This window comes from Lepidochelys kempii, chromosome 10 (assembly GCF_965140265.1).
Source record: "Lepidochelys kempii isolate rLepKem1 chromosome 10, rLepKem1.hap2, whole genome shotgun sequence".
Classification (NCBI taxonomy): Eukaryota; Metazoa; Chordata; order Testudines; family Cheloniidae; genus Lepidochelys; species Lepidochelys kempii.
The window spans coordinates 78,413,510-78,430,266 of record NC_133265.1 but is presented as its reverse complement, the minus strand read 5'-3'; the positions used below and the strand labels follow the sequence as shown (position 1 = coordinate 78,430,266).

Here is a 16,757-nt window from a genome sequence, read left to right as displayed (position 1 = left end):
GCTCACCAAGAGACACCAATGAATGACTGCATCCTGCCCCATTTAGGGGCGTGGCCATGTCTCCCTTAAATATGCCCCATACTGCAGAGGGAACCTCCTATCCAGCCAGCAGCAGTGCATCTCTGAGCTTTTGCTGTTGCAGTTATTCTCCCAGCTAACTCACTATAGCTGATGAAGAGCTTGCTGCTCTGGTAATTGATAATGGCTCTGGTATGTGCAAAGCTGGCTTTGATGGGGATGAAGCTCCCTGGGCTGTCTTCCCCGTCATGGTGGGGCACCCCAGGGTCATGGTGGGGATGGGCCAGAAGGGCAGCTATGTGGGAGATGAAGCCCAGAGCAAAAGGGACATCCTGACCTTGAAGTATCCCACTGAGCATGGCATGGTCACCAAGTGGGATGACATGGAGAAGATCTGGCACTACACCTTCTACAATGAACTCCTGGTGGCCCCCAAAGAGCACTCTGTCCTACTCATGGAAGCCCCCTTGAACCCTAAAGCTAATAGGGAGAAGATGACTCGGATCACATGTGATACCTCCAGTGCCCCAGCTCTGTATACAGCCACCTGGGCTGTGCTGTCCCTGCATATGTCTGGCCATCCCGCCAGCATTGTCATGGACTCTGCGGATGGTGTCCCCCACACCGTGCCCATCTATGAAGGCTATGCCTTGCCCCATACTATCCTGCACCTGGACTTGGCCGTCCGTGATCTGATCGACTTCCTCATGAAGATCCTTACCAAGAGAGGGTACAGCTTCACCACCACGGCTGAGAGGGAAATTGTGCGAGATGTCAAGGAAAAACTGTACTCTGTCACCCTGGACTTTGAGGTGGAGATGGCCATGGCCGCTTCATCTTCCTCCTTGGAGAAGAGCTATGAGCTACCTGATGGCCAGGTGATCGCTATTGGGAATGAGAGGTTCAGCCATTGTCCACTGTAAATGCTTCTAAATAAACTACCTGCAAGTGTATCCACACAACTGGAATAGTTCTGGTTCAAATAAAAACCCTTGCCAAGTTTCTGAGACTGATACTGAAGCTATCTGAAGGACACTACTTTGTTCATGTTAAATCTCCAAGGTTGGTCTAAGCTTCAGGAGAATCGCACCATGTAAAGCTGTCTGCTTGCATCATTGCTAACTGGGACAGTCCACTATGTGATCTAAAATTGAAATGAGACTTTTTTTGGTGTGTGTGGGGGGAGCTGGTTGTAGGAATGTTAGGATCCTGTGAGATTTCTGTTTGCTCTAAATGTTCTCCTCCTCCTTCCAATTATGAAATTTTCTAGGGCTTGAGCCCCAGTTTTGGGAGTGGGAGAAGTAATCAAGGCAGAATGCAATGACTGAACCACTAAGCATTGCAAACGTGCTGTCCCTCTCTTTCTCCCTCCTCCTTCCTCTGCGAGGTTAGCGCTCCAAGGAAATCAGGAGGAGACGCTTGCTATTCTGGAGCACCTAAGCATTACAAATAAGTTCTTTATGGCTTGCAAAAGCATGGTGCTAAGCACCATGCAACGTGGGCTGCAACTCTCACAATAGGAATGCTTAGAAGCTTCTGCAGAGCTCAAGTGGAAAATCAGGTTGCTTTGGAGTTTTGCAAAACCGAAGGCCTTATGCAGTGTCCTGAGTGCATTAAGAATACAGCTGACCCCTCTAACCGGGTTTGCCCATTCATAGATCTAATTCTAAAGTCTAAGAGGTATCTCTTTAATGTATTAGTAGCAATAAGAGCATAAACACATAGCTCATGCACAGCTGAGCCTTCCCTTTCCACCACCATATCCCCTTGCAGAGGACAGCATTATGCTGATTAACTTGTATTGCCTACAGCACAGGCGCTGGTCATGGTCACAGAACATGCACTGCAGCTGTAGGACCCAGATGCATCGCTGCCCTTGCTATGGCATGTGAATGCTACTTCCTCCTGACTAGTCCTATCCGGGGCTGTGGTTGGGTTCTTGTGGGTCTGGTGAAGTAGCTGCATTGTCCTTTAGACTAGGAGACTAACTTCCTCTTAATTGTTAGGCTTCTCCTGTATAACCATCTGACTAAAGTTTTTTAGCTGTCCTCAGTCTCGCAGCTCCCCCGTTTGCCCTCCATTCACCCTGGGCCCTATAGAGAGAGAGAGACAGACACACGCACCCTTGCAACTTGCATACGGCAGGAACCGAATCCATTTTTGTCGGCACTGAATGCAGTAGAAACTCTTCTGAAAAACTTCCCACAACTAACTGTCAGGCAAGCTTTTCAATAACTTGGAGCATTGCTATCATGAAGTTGTTAAGCTAATTAAGAACCATTACTAAATAGTTAAGGGTAAACAGATGGGTACATACAGCAACTCATTTTCAAATAAGGACACGATGAACTTGTAATTTTTTCCTTGAATAAAGAACATTCACTCCACTAGAGAAAGTAGTGCAGGAATTTATCAGCACTACTGCAAATAATTTAGAAAGAGCTAAACTGCATGATGGAAAGGGATCCCTTGTGTTCTATTTAGGACTCTCTTAACAGGATGTGATTTCAAGTGGAGGATTTTAGTGTATGAGGCTCCAGTTCCAAACTCAACTTGGGCTGAGAGCCTCTTTGAAAGATAGGAACCTGAAACTGGGCTCCTAACTCAGTGGCCTGGTCTCTGAGTCTGCTGAGCAGCCAGCAGCTCCCACTGACTGCCATGGGAGCTGCTGGGTGCTCAAGACCCTTAATAAGTTCGCTCACTTAGTTCCTTCTGGCCTTTGAGTCCATGAAAAATAACTCTCCTGCAGCCAATGGATTTACACCAGTATGAAAGAATCGCGTGTGTGTATATATGCACATTGAGGGGGAAAAATGAGATGTTTCCCAAACAAATACAACTGAACTGGCTGCTCAAGGCTTTGCCTTTGCCTTCACTGCTAAAAAAGGTGTGGAATTCCAGTGGAATAATGAAGGTGTAGTAGCTATTGCTCTGTAAACTCTTAGTGGAGAGAAGGCTCTGTAGTTTTACCATGAGGTTAAGTAGGTGAGGTCAACCATGGGTAGGGCCATAGTGCTGACCTCACGTAAAACGACAGGAGCTTTGCTTCCACAGGATTTTACAGTGAGAGAACTATCCTGTGTTTATCTCACTATAACAAAAAATCCTCCACCACTAGTCTTCCTGCCCCAACAAGCTTCACTCAGGGTGAGAGGTGCCCTGTGTCTGTGAGGTAAGCTGGGAGGAATCTTATTGTTTTGTGAAACGAGTCAGCGTGATGTGCAAAAGAGGTAGGGCTGAAGCTGCATTATTCATAGAGGATCTTAAATATTTCAGTGAAAACAAACCAACGCCGATTTTGATTTTGTCCTCTCTTCCCCTACCATGACTACTTGGGTTTGGGGAGGGCAAGATGGGAATATGCTCTCGCTCCACACACGGGCTCTTGCAAATGTTTTGCAAAACTCCCAAAGTAAAATCAAGTTAATGGTTTTGCTAACCAAGCAGACCCCACTGTCTGTATGTAATAGTCTCTGAGAGAAATACAGTTAAGCTGTCGCCTCCTTGTTCAAGGCAGTCTTTAATTCTCTGTTTAGTGTTCTGGGAGAATGGCTGGTGAATGATTCAGTGCCTCACTTTGTTTTGAGATTCAGCAGCCGGGCTCTAATTTAAAAACACAAGCAAGAGGAAGACACAGGTAGAAGATGCATAGAGCAGAAATGACTGGTTGTGCTCTCCATGCCCCAAGAGTTGCTACCCTGTTAGTGCTCGCTTCCGTATCTTTCTTTTTCCTTTGGGCAATTTACCCAATCTGCAGAAACAAATCAGACGAAATTGCCCATTCCCACATGGCAGCATAATATTGCACTATAATCACGTCTTGCAATATCTGAAGGAATCCAGTCAGAACACCAAAAGAAACTGACAGGTCAGCTAGTTAGAAAACCCTGCCTGCTGAGCTGCATGAAGCATAAGTCCTACCCTGTAGTGGCACAATTATCATGTTTAATTGTATTGGCTGCGAGGGAGATGGTGGCTCAGTTGCATAGATACACTGCTGCCATCACCTGGCAAAACACATACATTAGGGAACGCTCTCTCCACGACAATGAAAACAACAAGGAGTCCTTGTGGCACCTTAGAGGCTAACAAATTTACTTGGGCATAAGCTTTTGTGGGCTAAAACCCACTTCATCGGATGCATGCTAAATTTGTTAGTCTCTAAGGTGCCACAAGTGCTCCTCGTTGTTTTTGCTGATACAGACTAAGACGGCCACCCTTCTGAAACCTGTCTCCACGACAGTGGGAATTAGCATTGAGATGTGCTGCAAACATCCAACAGCTGAACAAACACCCAGCACCATTGTTTTGTAATTGTTACACTGCCGATTGCTCTCTAAATGCAGTCGGAACAGTATTACAAACAGGGTATTCCATGTAGCAGAGATCTAGACCCCCTGGGCATGAATCAGTGTTACACACCAGGTTTCAGAGTAACAGCCGTGTTAGTCTGTATTTGCAAAAAGAAAAGGAGTACTTGTGGCACCTTAGAGACTAACCAATTTATTTGAGCATAAGCTTTCGTGAGCTACAGCTCACTGCATCGGATGCCGATGAAGTGAGCTGTAGCTCACGAAAGCTTATGCTCAAATAAATTGGTTAGTCTCTAAGGTGCCACAAGTACTCCTTTTCTTGTTACACACCAGTTTTACATCACCATAACTCCACTGAAGTCAATTGAGTTGTGGCAGTGTGAAACTGGAGTAATGCAGTGAGGATCAGGGCCCTTGCAAACAGCATGAAGCAAAGGCCAAACAGCCTTTGTAACTGGTCTCATTGGAAGTGAAGTCACAAGACTAGTGCATTCATGTACTATGGACTTCTATTTACATAGCACCTGTACTGTCCGATGCATTTGCTATGCAGCCCTGAAAAGCAGAAAGTCTGTCAACTTACAAAGTGCATGGACTTTTCAAGCTATTTAGTTTTAGGTCACTCATTTTCTTAGGTCATTGCCCCTCACAGTTCACCTTATTTGCCACTTGCAGGGGAGACCACTATAATTATCCATGAAAGCGTTGGGCGCACAGCTGCCATCAGGACCTTGTGGACACTTATGCTAGGTAAAATATCATCCATTTTGCAACCCCCCTCCCCATTTTGAGAGTCTCTTGGGTGGTTTCATGAAGGAAAAAGTGAGATGTTTCACAATCCAATACCCACACTCATGCCCTCGCTCCCAAAGACAGAGGTCTCTTGTTCTTCCCAGCAGAAATTGCTTTTCAATTCTGGAAAGAAACATACAAAAATATGCAGAAGAACAATTTGGACAGAGGGGAAAACTGGTTAAGAGAAAACTTCAAATGGGCAAACCCAGTTCCCCAAACCAAATCTCCACCCTATCTGATCAGGTACCTCTACCTTTGCCCTACGAGTCCTATGCCTTCCTAAGTTAATGAGGGCACAAGCACTTCTGACTCTAACATGAGACTTTGAAATTTGTTCCACACAAAGATTTATGGCACTAAAACTTGACTGTGTAAACATCCATGTAAAGTGCTTTGCAGCTCCCACCAAGCTCTACTCTGGTTAGTGGGAGGACATGCATGGAAGAAGGAGGGAAACTTCAAAAGGTTCATGGCCAAGCTTTGGATTGCCTTTCAAACCCTTTGGGCCTTAGCAAACCCAGGTCTCTAGCCTTTTCTCACAGCACTCATCACCCAGTGCTCACAAAACAGCCTAAAAAGGCAAAACTTGACAGTAGCCTCTTGTGTGAGAGAAGGAACTAAACCAGCACCCTACAGCTGACTACTCCTGAACTTGAGGAAAATTCTACTCTGCTGGGAATCCTCATAGATCAATGACTAAAAGGACTATCTTAACAGTGATTTAAATTCTATCTCATGTCTCCTTTCTGTCGGGTTAAAAGTTTTTCACACCATCTCACTGTAAATGTTTACATTAATTCAGTGCAAACTTTTGCAATTACCTTAATTATACTTCAGTTTGTTAACTGACGAATGCACCGTGCCCTTTGTGGTGGAATATTTTCCATTCCTGAGTTGTGCATTCAACAATTTCCAAAACCAAGAAAAGGAGTACTTGTGGCACCTTAGAGACTAACAAATTTATTTGAGCATAGCTCACGAAAGCTTATGCTCAAATAAATTTGTTAGTCTCTAAGGTGCCACAAGTACTCCTTTTCTTTTTGCGAATACAGACTAACACGGCTGCTACTCTGAAACCTGTCTAATGGAAAAGAGACTTATGGCCTCTAATATTTAAGAAATCACCCACTGTGATTTGTAAATGTTCGAATCACAGAAAAAGCTATAGTTCAAAAGGTACCCTGAGGTTGTATATACAGAACAGAGAGTCCTCTAATTATGTCGACATCTCTGAGTCTTTAATCTGAAACCAAAGTCTCCATTAATCCATTCAGGTCATCTCCTTCTTCTCATGGAGGATAGGTCCATCAATGGCTATTAGCCAGGATGGGCAAGGCTGGTGTTCCTAGCTTGTATTTGCTAGAAGCTGAGAATGGGCTACAGGAGACAGATCATTTGATGATTACCTGTTCTGTTCATTCCCTATGAAGCACCTGGCCTTGGCCACTGTTGGAAGTCAGGATACTGAGCTAGATGGACCTTTGGTCTGACCCAGTATGACCATTCTTATGTTCTCAAAAGCTTTTTCTCTCTTGGGATGTCCTTTGATTGCAGTCATCAGCAACTCACCTTCTGCGTCTTCTGTGGAAACAGCAAAGGAATGGCACTCCCACTTCTCTGAAACTGGTGCTGTGGTTTTGTAGTAATAGTGTCTGTTAGGGGGCTTATTCCTTCACCCACTTACTTCCCTGGTCCTTCTTGCATGAACAGAGAGCAACAATACCCGAAGTCCAAAGGTGCAAACAATTCGATGTTTATTGGGGTGAACTTCCAGCAAGCATGATTCCAGTTTCCTTCCTTAGTATCCTCCTTCCCAGCTCTGACCACAGAGCCTTACACCTGTGTCCCTGTTCCCATTCCTACCCTTAGCCAAACATGATTCCAACTTCCTTACTCCCATTCCCTGTTCCCATTTCCCCCTTTAGCAAAACATGATTCCAATTTTCTTACCCCCATTCCCTGTTTCCATCTCCCCCACCCACCCCCTTCCTCATTGACTACCGATTATATAGTAAAACTTGAGTTCTGCTTAGCTATACCTTAACCAATCATTTTCCTGAAATTTAACTAACCAATCCTAACATATTGTAACATGATCATGTAACCAATTATATCCCACCACCTTAATTAGTTTACACCCAGCAAAATTAATTATACAGCAGACAGGAACAATCACAGAACCAGACAGAGATTATACAGACAAACAATAGCAAAGTGGGAACTATAATGACAAGACAATACAGAAGTGAGGATTTCACCTCCCAGCTATTGATAAGTGAGTTCTTGCCAGACAGGATGCTATCAAACTAAGTTTCCTTTTACATTTTCTAGGCACTTCCCTTTCTCTGGAGGTGATAGGAATACAATCCTGTCCTGATAGTGCCTAACAGCCCAATAGCACCTTATTTCAATGTGACTAGTTTGGAATGTGAGGATGTGACTGTTCGCTTCCCAGCTTATGGCTGCCTCTGCTGCTTAGCCAAAGGCCTTAGCCTAAGAACAGGGCCTCAGACTGTCACAGTAAGAGAAGGCCCTTACACCAGCAGACAGTGATTTTGATTCTTTCTTTTATACCTCTAGAACTAGCCAAGTGATACGAACACACCTAAATTCTTAAAGTACAGGCCTTTGCAGACAGGCCTGAATATCTTTATCCTAACAGTGTCAAGAGTAAGAAATAAGTCAAAGGCAAGGGTGAAAGGCCCTGATTTTGATCTTATTTACACTGGTGTAACTCTGTTGTCTCCCAGTTTACAACAGTGTGAGAGCAGAATCACACCCAAAGCGTTTAACGCTAATATGCAATTCATATGGCTATTATGGGAAGTTCAGTATTTGTGCCTGAACCTTTGAAACCACACCTTTGGCATATCATCAGCCTGACCCAGCTATCATATTACCGTATATTCTACTCAGACTGATTGATTTGAGAAAGGGAAAGTGGGGGGGGGGAGCAAAAGAGCCTTGAAGAGTTGATAGCATCAATTCTCTCCTTAGAATAACTCCAAACTTCTGCTTGGCAAATAGAGGCTCAAGATGGGGAAGCGAACCAATAGTTCACTGGCTTGCTCCTGATATCTTCCCTTTTTAAAGAGAACTGAACACTGTTGAAAGATGCCACACTGATAGTGCTGGAGACCAAAGTCCTCTGTTTACTCATGAAACAGGTTCAGCATAAGCACTCTGTCAAAGGAGGGTCACTTCTGAGCGGGGCTGGATTTGAACCAGTGACCTAGAGGTGAAATGCTCCATATCCAGTCTCCTATTGCATTTATTTTCTAATGTGTCAGACCAAAGACCGCTAAGGAGCAAATAAACCAGCAAAGGGCCAGCACTCCAGACAGATCTTACTCGCTTTTATTTTTTTACTTTTAGCACGTATGCCCCTTACGATGATATATCATTTTCAGATTTTTGTATTAAAAGAAAAAACAGCCCATCATAAATACGAAAACCTGCCATTATCTCTACGCTGCATGGACCACCTTGGGAAAGAAGCAATCTGCTAATCAAAGCTGTTTTAAAATACCCAAGTTTATATTCAGCAACGACTTTTTATTTTAGCAAGCCATTGCTTCCCCGCTCTGAGAATGTGTTCACTACACTCTGCCTTGGAATTTGCTTTGCAGAGGTGCCATGTGCTAGAACAATTCAATAAAGATCTCCATACTGTCACAAAAGCTGGGTAGGCTTTAACATTTCCTTTGCTGTTATTTGACCCAAACAATTCAAGATCATAACGGTATCTGCTACCATGATAGTTATCTGGCCAGAAAGTATTATTTTCTGCTAAACATACTAGGCCTGATTCTTCTCTTATTCACACCGGATTCAGTCGAGCTTAACTTGATTAGTTTCAGAGGAGCTATTCCTAAATTACTCTGGTGTCAGTGAAAAGAGAATCAGGCCCAATGTCTCTTTTGTGCTGCTGGGAATGAGTATGCTGTCTTGGGTATTCCTTTATTGTGATGGTAAAGAAAGGCATGGATAATTACCATATAAGAGGGATTTAGTTCACGGCATTTTTCAACCTCCTCAGATGTGTTTGGGTGAAATGGAAACTGCCTCTCTTTTCCATAGGTGGTGACAGCACAAATAAACCTGAATCACGTAACCTAGTCCTCAATAATCTGCTCTACAGATGATAATGGGAGTTTTGATCTCTTTCTACGTGAAATCCCCAAAGAGGAGCATAAAATTGGTGCAGAACAAAGAAAGGAAATTCAATAAAACAAAGAGAAGAGCAATACTGACCAGAAAAGGAAGGATGGTTTTGTGGTTAAAGCACTGGACTGGGACTCATGAGATTTGGGGTGAAATTCTGGCCCCATTAATGTTAATTGGGGCCAGGATTTCACCCTTGAGGACTATCCCAGCTCTGCCACAATCTTCTTGAGCTGCCTTGGGGAAGTCACTTAACCCTGTCCCTCATTTTCCACCTATGCTAACTGGGGATAATGCCTAACTCACAGAGGGTGTGGCGAGATTAATATTTGTAAAGCACTTTGAGCTATTTAATTTTAAAAAATTAAACAGCTCAGTTTTTAGAAGGGCAGACTAAACTGAGGGTACACACGAGAACTCACAGCAGACCAAATTTTCCTTACACTGGTAAACTTGGGGTGATTTGGGGTGGTACCTGTATGAGTGACAGGAAGATTTGACCCATCATTTTCACATTGCTTTATTTACAAAATAAAAGTTAATATGATTTCAGCAAGCCACTAAAAAGTAGGGAAAAGTCAGGGCATTTTCTGCCAATTGATTTCAAAAGATATTTGGTACAGAGTTCTAGTTTCAGAAAATATGCCAGGAAAAAGGGACCTTAACAGATTAGTCATGAAAAGGACAGAAAGATGTTAACTCTAGAAGAAGGAGGAAAATGAGATCAACAGTTTATTTCTATTATCTTTACCATATGTTCTATTCCAACTGGATTCACAAACTGCATGTCAACTTCAAGCACAGCTCTAGACCCTTTGAAGTGACCTGACCATATTATTGATTTAAACTAACCTCTCTCTTTGAACCCTAGGTCAAGGTTAGTGCTATAATAAAATATACCTTTTACAGCTGGCCTTTGCCAGTGTTGCCAACAAGTAACAAACCCCTTATTTAAGCATTCATTTTACTGAGTGTAGCATTGTATTTCTATTTTCCCTCCCCCATAGTCATTTCCTTCACAAACCCTAGTTAAGGAGAAAAAATTCTCATTTCCGGTCCAGGAGATCAATTTTAAACATACTTGAAGTAAATGCAGATATTTAAGCTACATTTCTATGCCAAAAGGCACTGACACCAGACATGCTCTATTTCGAATATCCACGTACGCTAACCTACCACATCTTTGACTTCATAAGAAACCATACAGATACTTCTTCCACCAGCAAGGTCAGTTTAGCAACCTTCTATAAACCTGTCTTTGTGCAGAATCACAGCTGTCCAACAAGGACAATATATCTAGAAAATATGTTTTAAGAGCACTTCTTGAGTAGGGAAGACATAACGGAGAGCTGCTTGTAAGCACACACAGGGCAACGCTCATCCTTGATGTAAGTTCATTGGCTTGCAGAGGAAGATAGGGATGGAAGTGAGGTGAAGTGAGGTCTTTGACTGCGTGTAGGCAGCTGGGGGTGGAAGCAGCACTGGGCTAAAAGTGTCTGTGGTTGTTTGGAGATGAGGAATGCAGGGATTAGGGCAGGGCATCAAGGCTGTACTCCACTCTGTTCAGGGCTTCTGAGTCTGCTGCTTCCTAGCCGAGAGTTTTGACTCCTAAATCCTCAGCCAGTGATCAGACAGCACTGTGCCTTTTACAGACAGCAGGAGAGTGACCATATTTCCTAAAGAGAAAATGGGACACCCTCAGCTTCTTGCCCAAGGTGCCTGTCCCCTCCTCCCCCTCCCCCTCCCCCTTCCCCCCCACATGAGGCTGTTGCCCGTCGCTGGAACCCTCTGGGTGACCCCCCCCCCCTTGCATGTTGGAACACTACCTCCCCCAAGCCCTGCCTCCCCCCCCGTGGGGGAGGGGGCTAGCATTTCCGCTTGCCCCCCCATGTTCCTTCACACTGCACCCCACTTTTTTGACATCTGTCCCATTTGCTCTTACCAACTGATCAAGTCAGCAAGAGCAAACAGGACATATGCCTCCTGAAAAAAAAGTCGGGATGGCTGGGACAGGGCTTAAAAAAGGGACTGTCCCAGCCAAAATGGGATGTATGGTCACCCTAGATGGCAGTGGAAATGAACGTGGCTGGGCGACAGTAAAAAAAGAAATAAAACATTTAGAAATTTGTAATTCTTCGATACAACAGTGTTTTTAGAAAAGAAAGGAGTGAGGACAAGGGGCGAATGTTCGATTTTTGAAATCAGAGCAACACTTTCAACTCTTAATTAAATGCAGGAATTAGTTAGTTGGCTAGAATTCTAATATTCCTCCAGACCCCAAAGCTTTAGCACTCTGTGTCCGTCAGAGCTGCTATGAGCAGGATTAAATGACATGGGGCTTAAAATGCAAGCAGCAGTTGGAGGTGCTTCTATACCGGGGCTCCCAGTGTTGTCAATATTAGAGGAGCTTAACTGGTATTAGCAACAGTGGGATTTTTGCTAGGGAGGTGATGTTTTAAATAATGATCAAATTAATAAAATCCCCCAAGTAGAGTTGTGGCCCCGAAAGGGGAGAAGTGCCAGAGTTTCCATGAAGTCCATTAAGCAGTTTGCTATTCCTATTGCGTGGAAGGTATTCAGATACTGCAGTGATGGGCAGCAGAATAAAACCCCAAGATAAATAAAAGGAGTACTTGTGACACCTTAGAGACTAACCAATTTATTTGAGCATAAGCTTTCGTGAGCTACAGCTCACTGCATCCGATGAACTGAGCTGTAGCTCACGAAAGCTTATGCTCAAATAAATTGGTTAGTCGCTAAGGTGCCACAAGTCCTCCTTTTCTTTTTGCGAATACAGACCAACATGGCTGTTACTCTGAAACAAGATAAATAAGTACTAATGGGCAAAAGCTATTTGGCTTCAAGGGAGTTACTCCTGATTTACACTGTGTGAGGGCCCTGTCAAGTCAATGACTCCCGTTGAGGTCAGTCAGAGTTGGATCAGCCCCTGCGCAAGAGGAGAATCAGGCTTTGTTACTCCATACCCACCATGGGGTTTCTCCAGTGGTTTGATTGATACAACATCAGGAGGCAAAAGAAGATGATAGCGCCCAGTGTCCCTAGCTGGAGAAAAGGCTCATGCCAAAACTAAGAATCAGAAAGAGGAATGGATCTAAATACAATACTGTAACTTTAACACTTACAAGATGGTAGTGGCTCCTTATTAATACGGCTGATGTCACATCTTCATGGACTTTAGTGCCCTGAGTGGAAGTTCAGAAACATCAGTACAGGAAGGGGTTTCTCTTAAATTTGGCATCAAATGCTTTTAGTGCTCCACCCCCTACTTTAATGTCTAGTTTGTAGAATAGGGTTTTAGTGCATCCTTGGATGAATTTGACCAGACACCACTCTCAGTAAGTTTAAATATAGCAAACTTGTTATCCCATCAATATCTGCCACTGCCTAAATCAGCAGAACTTGCTGCAATAGAACTGTCATCCATTATAAATCCCAAGGATGACCCATCAATTCTGGGTCAATGTTTTCAGCAGTTTCATTAAATATCAGGCTGCTGGTGTTACTTTATATCTATTCTTGGGTTAATTTCTTGGTGCAGGAACAAGTCAACACACCACCATCTATTTACTTTAAGAGAGGTCCTCCTGCGATTAACTAAAAGGTGTATTGATGAGCTCTGGAGCAGCACAAATGTCTGGCCTCTCCAACACATACAGACATAATTTTCTCCTCCAGGACAAACTCTTCCTCTCTCTCTGGCTCTCCCATTGCAATTCACCAGGATGGACTTTTTCTCATAGCTTCCCCAGACAGACATTTGCCTTTCTCCCACATCTAAGTCCTTGACCTACTATCCATGTCCACCTAAATCCTTGATCGACCACCTATGTAATACATCCCAGACCACCATAGGAGATAGCCAGCTGGCAGCTATCAACTGAGCACAACACCACTGCATCACGCTCTTCCTCAGACTCACAGCTCTGGTTGTTTGTAAGGTATCAGACCTTAAAAAAGACACTGGTCCTTCAGATCAGCAGTTCTATTTTGCCACTTGTCCAGGACTGTTACATGGCAAATCCCAGATATTGGATAAATGCAGCTTTTGGCCCTTGAAATGTCTTCATTATACTCAGGAATTTCAAAAAAAGTAACAGCTTTTCCTTAAAGGAAAGGTGAAGATAGAAGCCCAGGAAACAAAAAATTATTCACCATTGGTGAGCTATCAGTAAGCAGAGATTTGCATCTGGTATGTGATTAGCTCAGAAGTTAACAGTTATCACCAAACGCGGTTGCATCCGGTTAGGATGCAATCGTTGGTATACCCAATCTGATTGGTCGCCATTGCTCCAAATCTCAGTAACCATCCCCTAAATTGTAAACATCCAAAACATGCTGACATGAGAGTAGCTGAAAGTAGTCATGTGACAAGACAGCATTTTCTTTTCTCATGTAACAAGAGATATTTTACAATAAGACATGAAAATGATATTAATGCAGCAGTTCAAAATAGCAATGTAAAATTCCACTCAGAGGAAGAAACTGAAAGAGACATCTCCATGGTCATATTATATTGTTCTTTAACAAGTGCTGATAAGAAAACGATTATGTCTAATGAAATATTAGTGAATAAAATCAGCCAACTGAGACAGTCAATGACTGATTTTCAAAAGGAGCGCACAGAACAATTTAATATAATGCAAGCTAATAAACACGTCCCAAGCTGAATCACTGAATGATATAGTTAACAGCCTGTCAGAGACATCGGATATTTACAGACAGAATAATGCAGAGAATCAGATAAAGCAAAATGCCTCCTCACAAGGCCTTGCAAATGTGGAAATCAGTCTCAGCAGCCATATTCCGAGATCAGGATGCCTTACACAAGCCAAGAGAAAGAGGTGATAGCTACACCTTCTCCTTAAAAGTAGCTCATCCCATCCTTCCATCCAAAAGTATTTTATGGATAATATATAGGAATCACTGCACCAAATGGAATGCAACCAAGTCCAAGATTGAAGGTGGCTGTCAGACAGCTGATTGGCACATACTACACTGCTACACAATGGGGGGGTGAGGAAATTTGCTGGCCAGTGACATTGGGGCAAACTCCTACTGTTACAGGAAGTGCTGTGGGATTTTTAATGTCCATGCAGAGCAGTCAGAATCTTGATTTTAAGGTTTCATCCAAAAGACCCCGCACAATAACAATCAATTACCAGTGTGTTAGGAAAAGAAAGGCAATATAATCCTTACGAGCTGGATAATGTTTTGAAGAGAAAAAGTATATCTAGATGTCTAGTAAATTTGCTAATCTAAAACCCCAAGTATCTTTAAGATCTTTATCTCCAAGACTACAACAAGACCATACCGCAGCAAATAATTTTATGTTTTTATACTGAAGTCGTTTACATAACTGTTATTGAAAAATGCATTTTCTGTGAAATGATCAAGAAAAAAAAGATCGTAAGCATATTTATTCCAACACACCAGTCCCTGACCATAAAATCTCATCATCTAAAAGATGCATAGGTATTTTGCATAGGTATTTTACATAGCTAATTTAAGAACAGTTAAGACTCTTTCTAAGGCAGCTATAGATATTTAAGCAAAGAACATTTTCTTTTAATTCCATCTTTTATACAGGGAAAACTATCTTAAAATAATTCAATTATGACCTAATTTTGGGTACAGTAACTCCTCACTTAAAGTCGTCCCAGTTAACATTGTTCCATTGCGGATCAATTAGAGAACATGCTCGTTTAAAGTTGTGCAATGCTCCCTTATAATGTTGTTTGGCAGCCACCTGCTTTGTCCACTGCTTGCAGAAAGAGCAGCCCGTTGGAGCTAGCTGGTGGGGGCTTGGAACCAGGGTGGACCAGCAGCCCCCCATCAGCTCCCCGCTCCCCTAAATGTCCTGTGCAGCAGCCACCCAACAGGCTATCAATTGCCAGGCAGTTCAGTTGTCCCTCCCCCCACTGCCATGTGCTGCTCCTGCCCTCTGCCTTGGAGCTGCTCCCGGGAGCCTCCTGCTTGTTGTGCAAAGGGGGTAAAGAGGAGTGCTAATGTCAAGGGGTTCCCCCCGCTCCTGACCCCCATCTCCATAGAACAAGGGATACCCGACAGGGCTCAGGATGGAGGAAGAAGGGAGCTTGCTGGCAGCAGCTGCTTGGCTCAACTTGCTGATCTACTTAAAAAGGCAATGTACTTAGAGTGGGGTCAGCATTCTTAAAGGGGCAATGTGTGTGTCTCTCTCTCTCACACACACACAGTGTGTGTCTCTGTCTCTTTCTGCCATGCTGTCTCCCCTCGCTCCATTCGTGCTGCCTTGTAGGGTGTGAGGCTACATTAACAACAATGTGTTAACCCTTGAGGGCTCAGCCAAGTGCTAGTTCATCATTTAGCAGTAAGGCATTCCCTGGGAAATATCCCACCCTCTTCCACCCTCTCAACCAAGCTTCACAATCATCATTGCTGAGTACAGTATTAAATTGTTTGTTTAAAACTTACACTGTTTATATGTGTATGTATATACATATAAAATATAGTCTTGTCTGGCAAAAAATATTTCCCTGGAATTTAAACCTCCCATTTACATTAATTCTTACGGGGAAATTGGATTCTCTTAACATCGTTTCGCTTAAAGTAGCATTTTTCAGGAACAGAACTACAACAGTAAGCGAGGAGTTACTATAATTAGTAGTGTCTTATGTGTGATATTGTAATGGATTTGCTAGTTGCGGAGTCTCCTTCACTGGAGATTTTTAAGAACAGGCTAGACAAATACCTGTCATAATGGTGTAGTTATTACTTAGTCCTGTACTGAGTGCAGGGGACTGGAGTAGAAGACCAGTTGAGGTCCCTTCTAGTCCTACACTTCTATGATTCTATGGAATATAATTTGAACAGCACCTAAAGATTATCCTTCAGTTCAAGTGACAGCAGCCCATACTTTTGGAGCAGGGAGACCTGAGTTCTAGTCCCTCTGTCATTGTAATATTCCAAGCAGCGGCATGCAGCATGGTGACAACTCTGAAGATTCCAGATGGCCCAAGAGGTATTCAACTATTTTTGTTTGCACTCCCACTGTATACTGAAACCATGAACTGATTTTTGTCCATTGAGTTTGCCTGATTATGATGTATAGTGTAATCTACACTACCCAGATGAAAAACAAGCATGATCATACAACTGCTGAAAATTAGGAGAAAAAATTATCCCAGCAGAACAAGTGGAGAGAAAGGAGAGTGTGATGGGGCGGCTGCCCCTCATCAGCAGAAAAGGGGTTAAAAGCAGCCCTAGGGAGGCTGTGCTGGAGGCAGCCAATTAGAAAGGGGCGGAGAGGAGCAGCCAATCATGGCCCGGGAGGCTCATATAAGAAGGACTGCAAGGCAGAGAGTTCAGTAGCTGACTGCTGCCTAAATAAATACCATGCATGTATGCCTTTTAAAGCTCTCTGAGCATTTAAGACACTTCTGCATGACAGGAGCCTATATCAATTGATAA

At 43.3% G+C, this 16,757-nt stretch overlaps 1 protein-coding gene across 1 annotated transcript; it reads left to right on the top strand.

The window, feature by feature from the left end:
* Positions 1 to 212: 212 nt before the first annotated feature.
* On the top strand, positions 213 to 941 carry LOC140917968 (actin, cytoplasmic 2-like). The gene has a single exon (XM_073361499.1). The coding sequence runs from the start codon at positions 213 to 215 to the stop codon at positions 939 to 941; it is 729 nt and encodes a 242-aa protein (XP_073217600.1).
* The last annotated feature ends 15,816 nt before the right edge of the window (positions 942 to 16,757 follow it).

Excerpts from the sequence above, each read along its gene's own strand:
- LOC140917968 (XM_073361499.1), top strand. The coding sequence starts at position 213 with ATGTGCAAAGCTGGCTTTGATGGGGATGAAGCTCCCTGGGCTGTCTTC.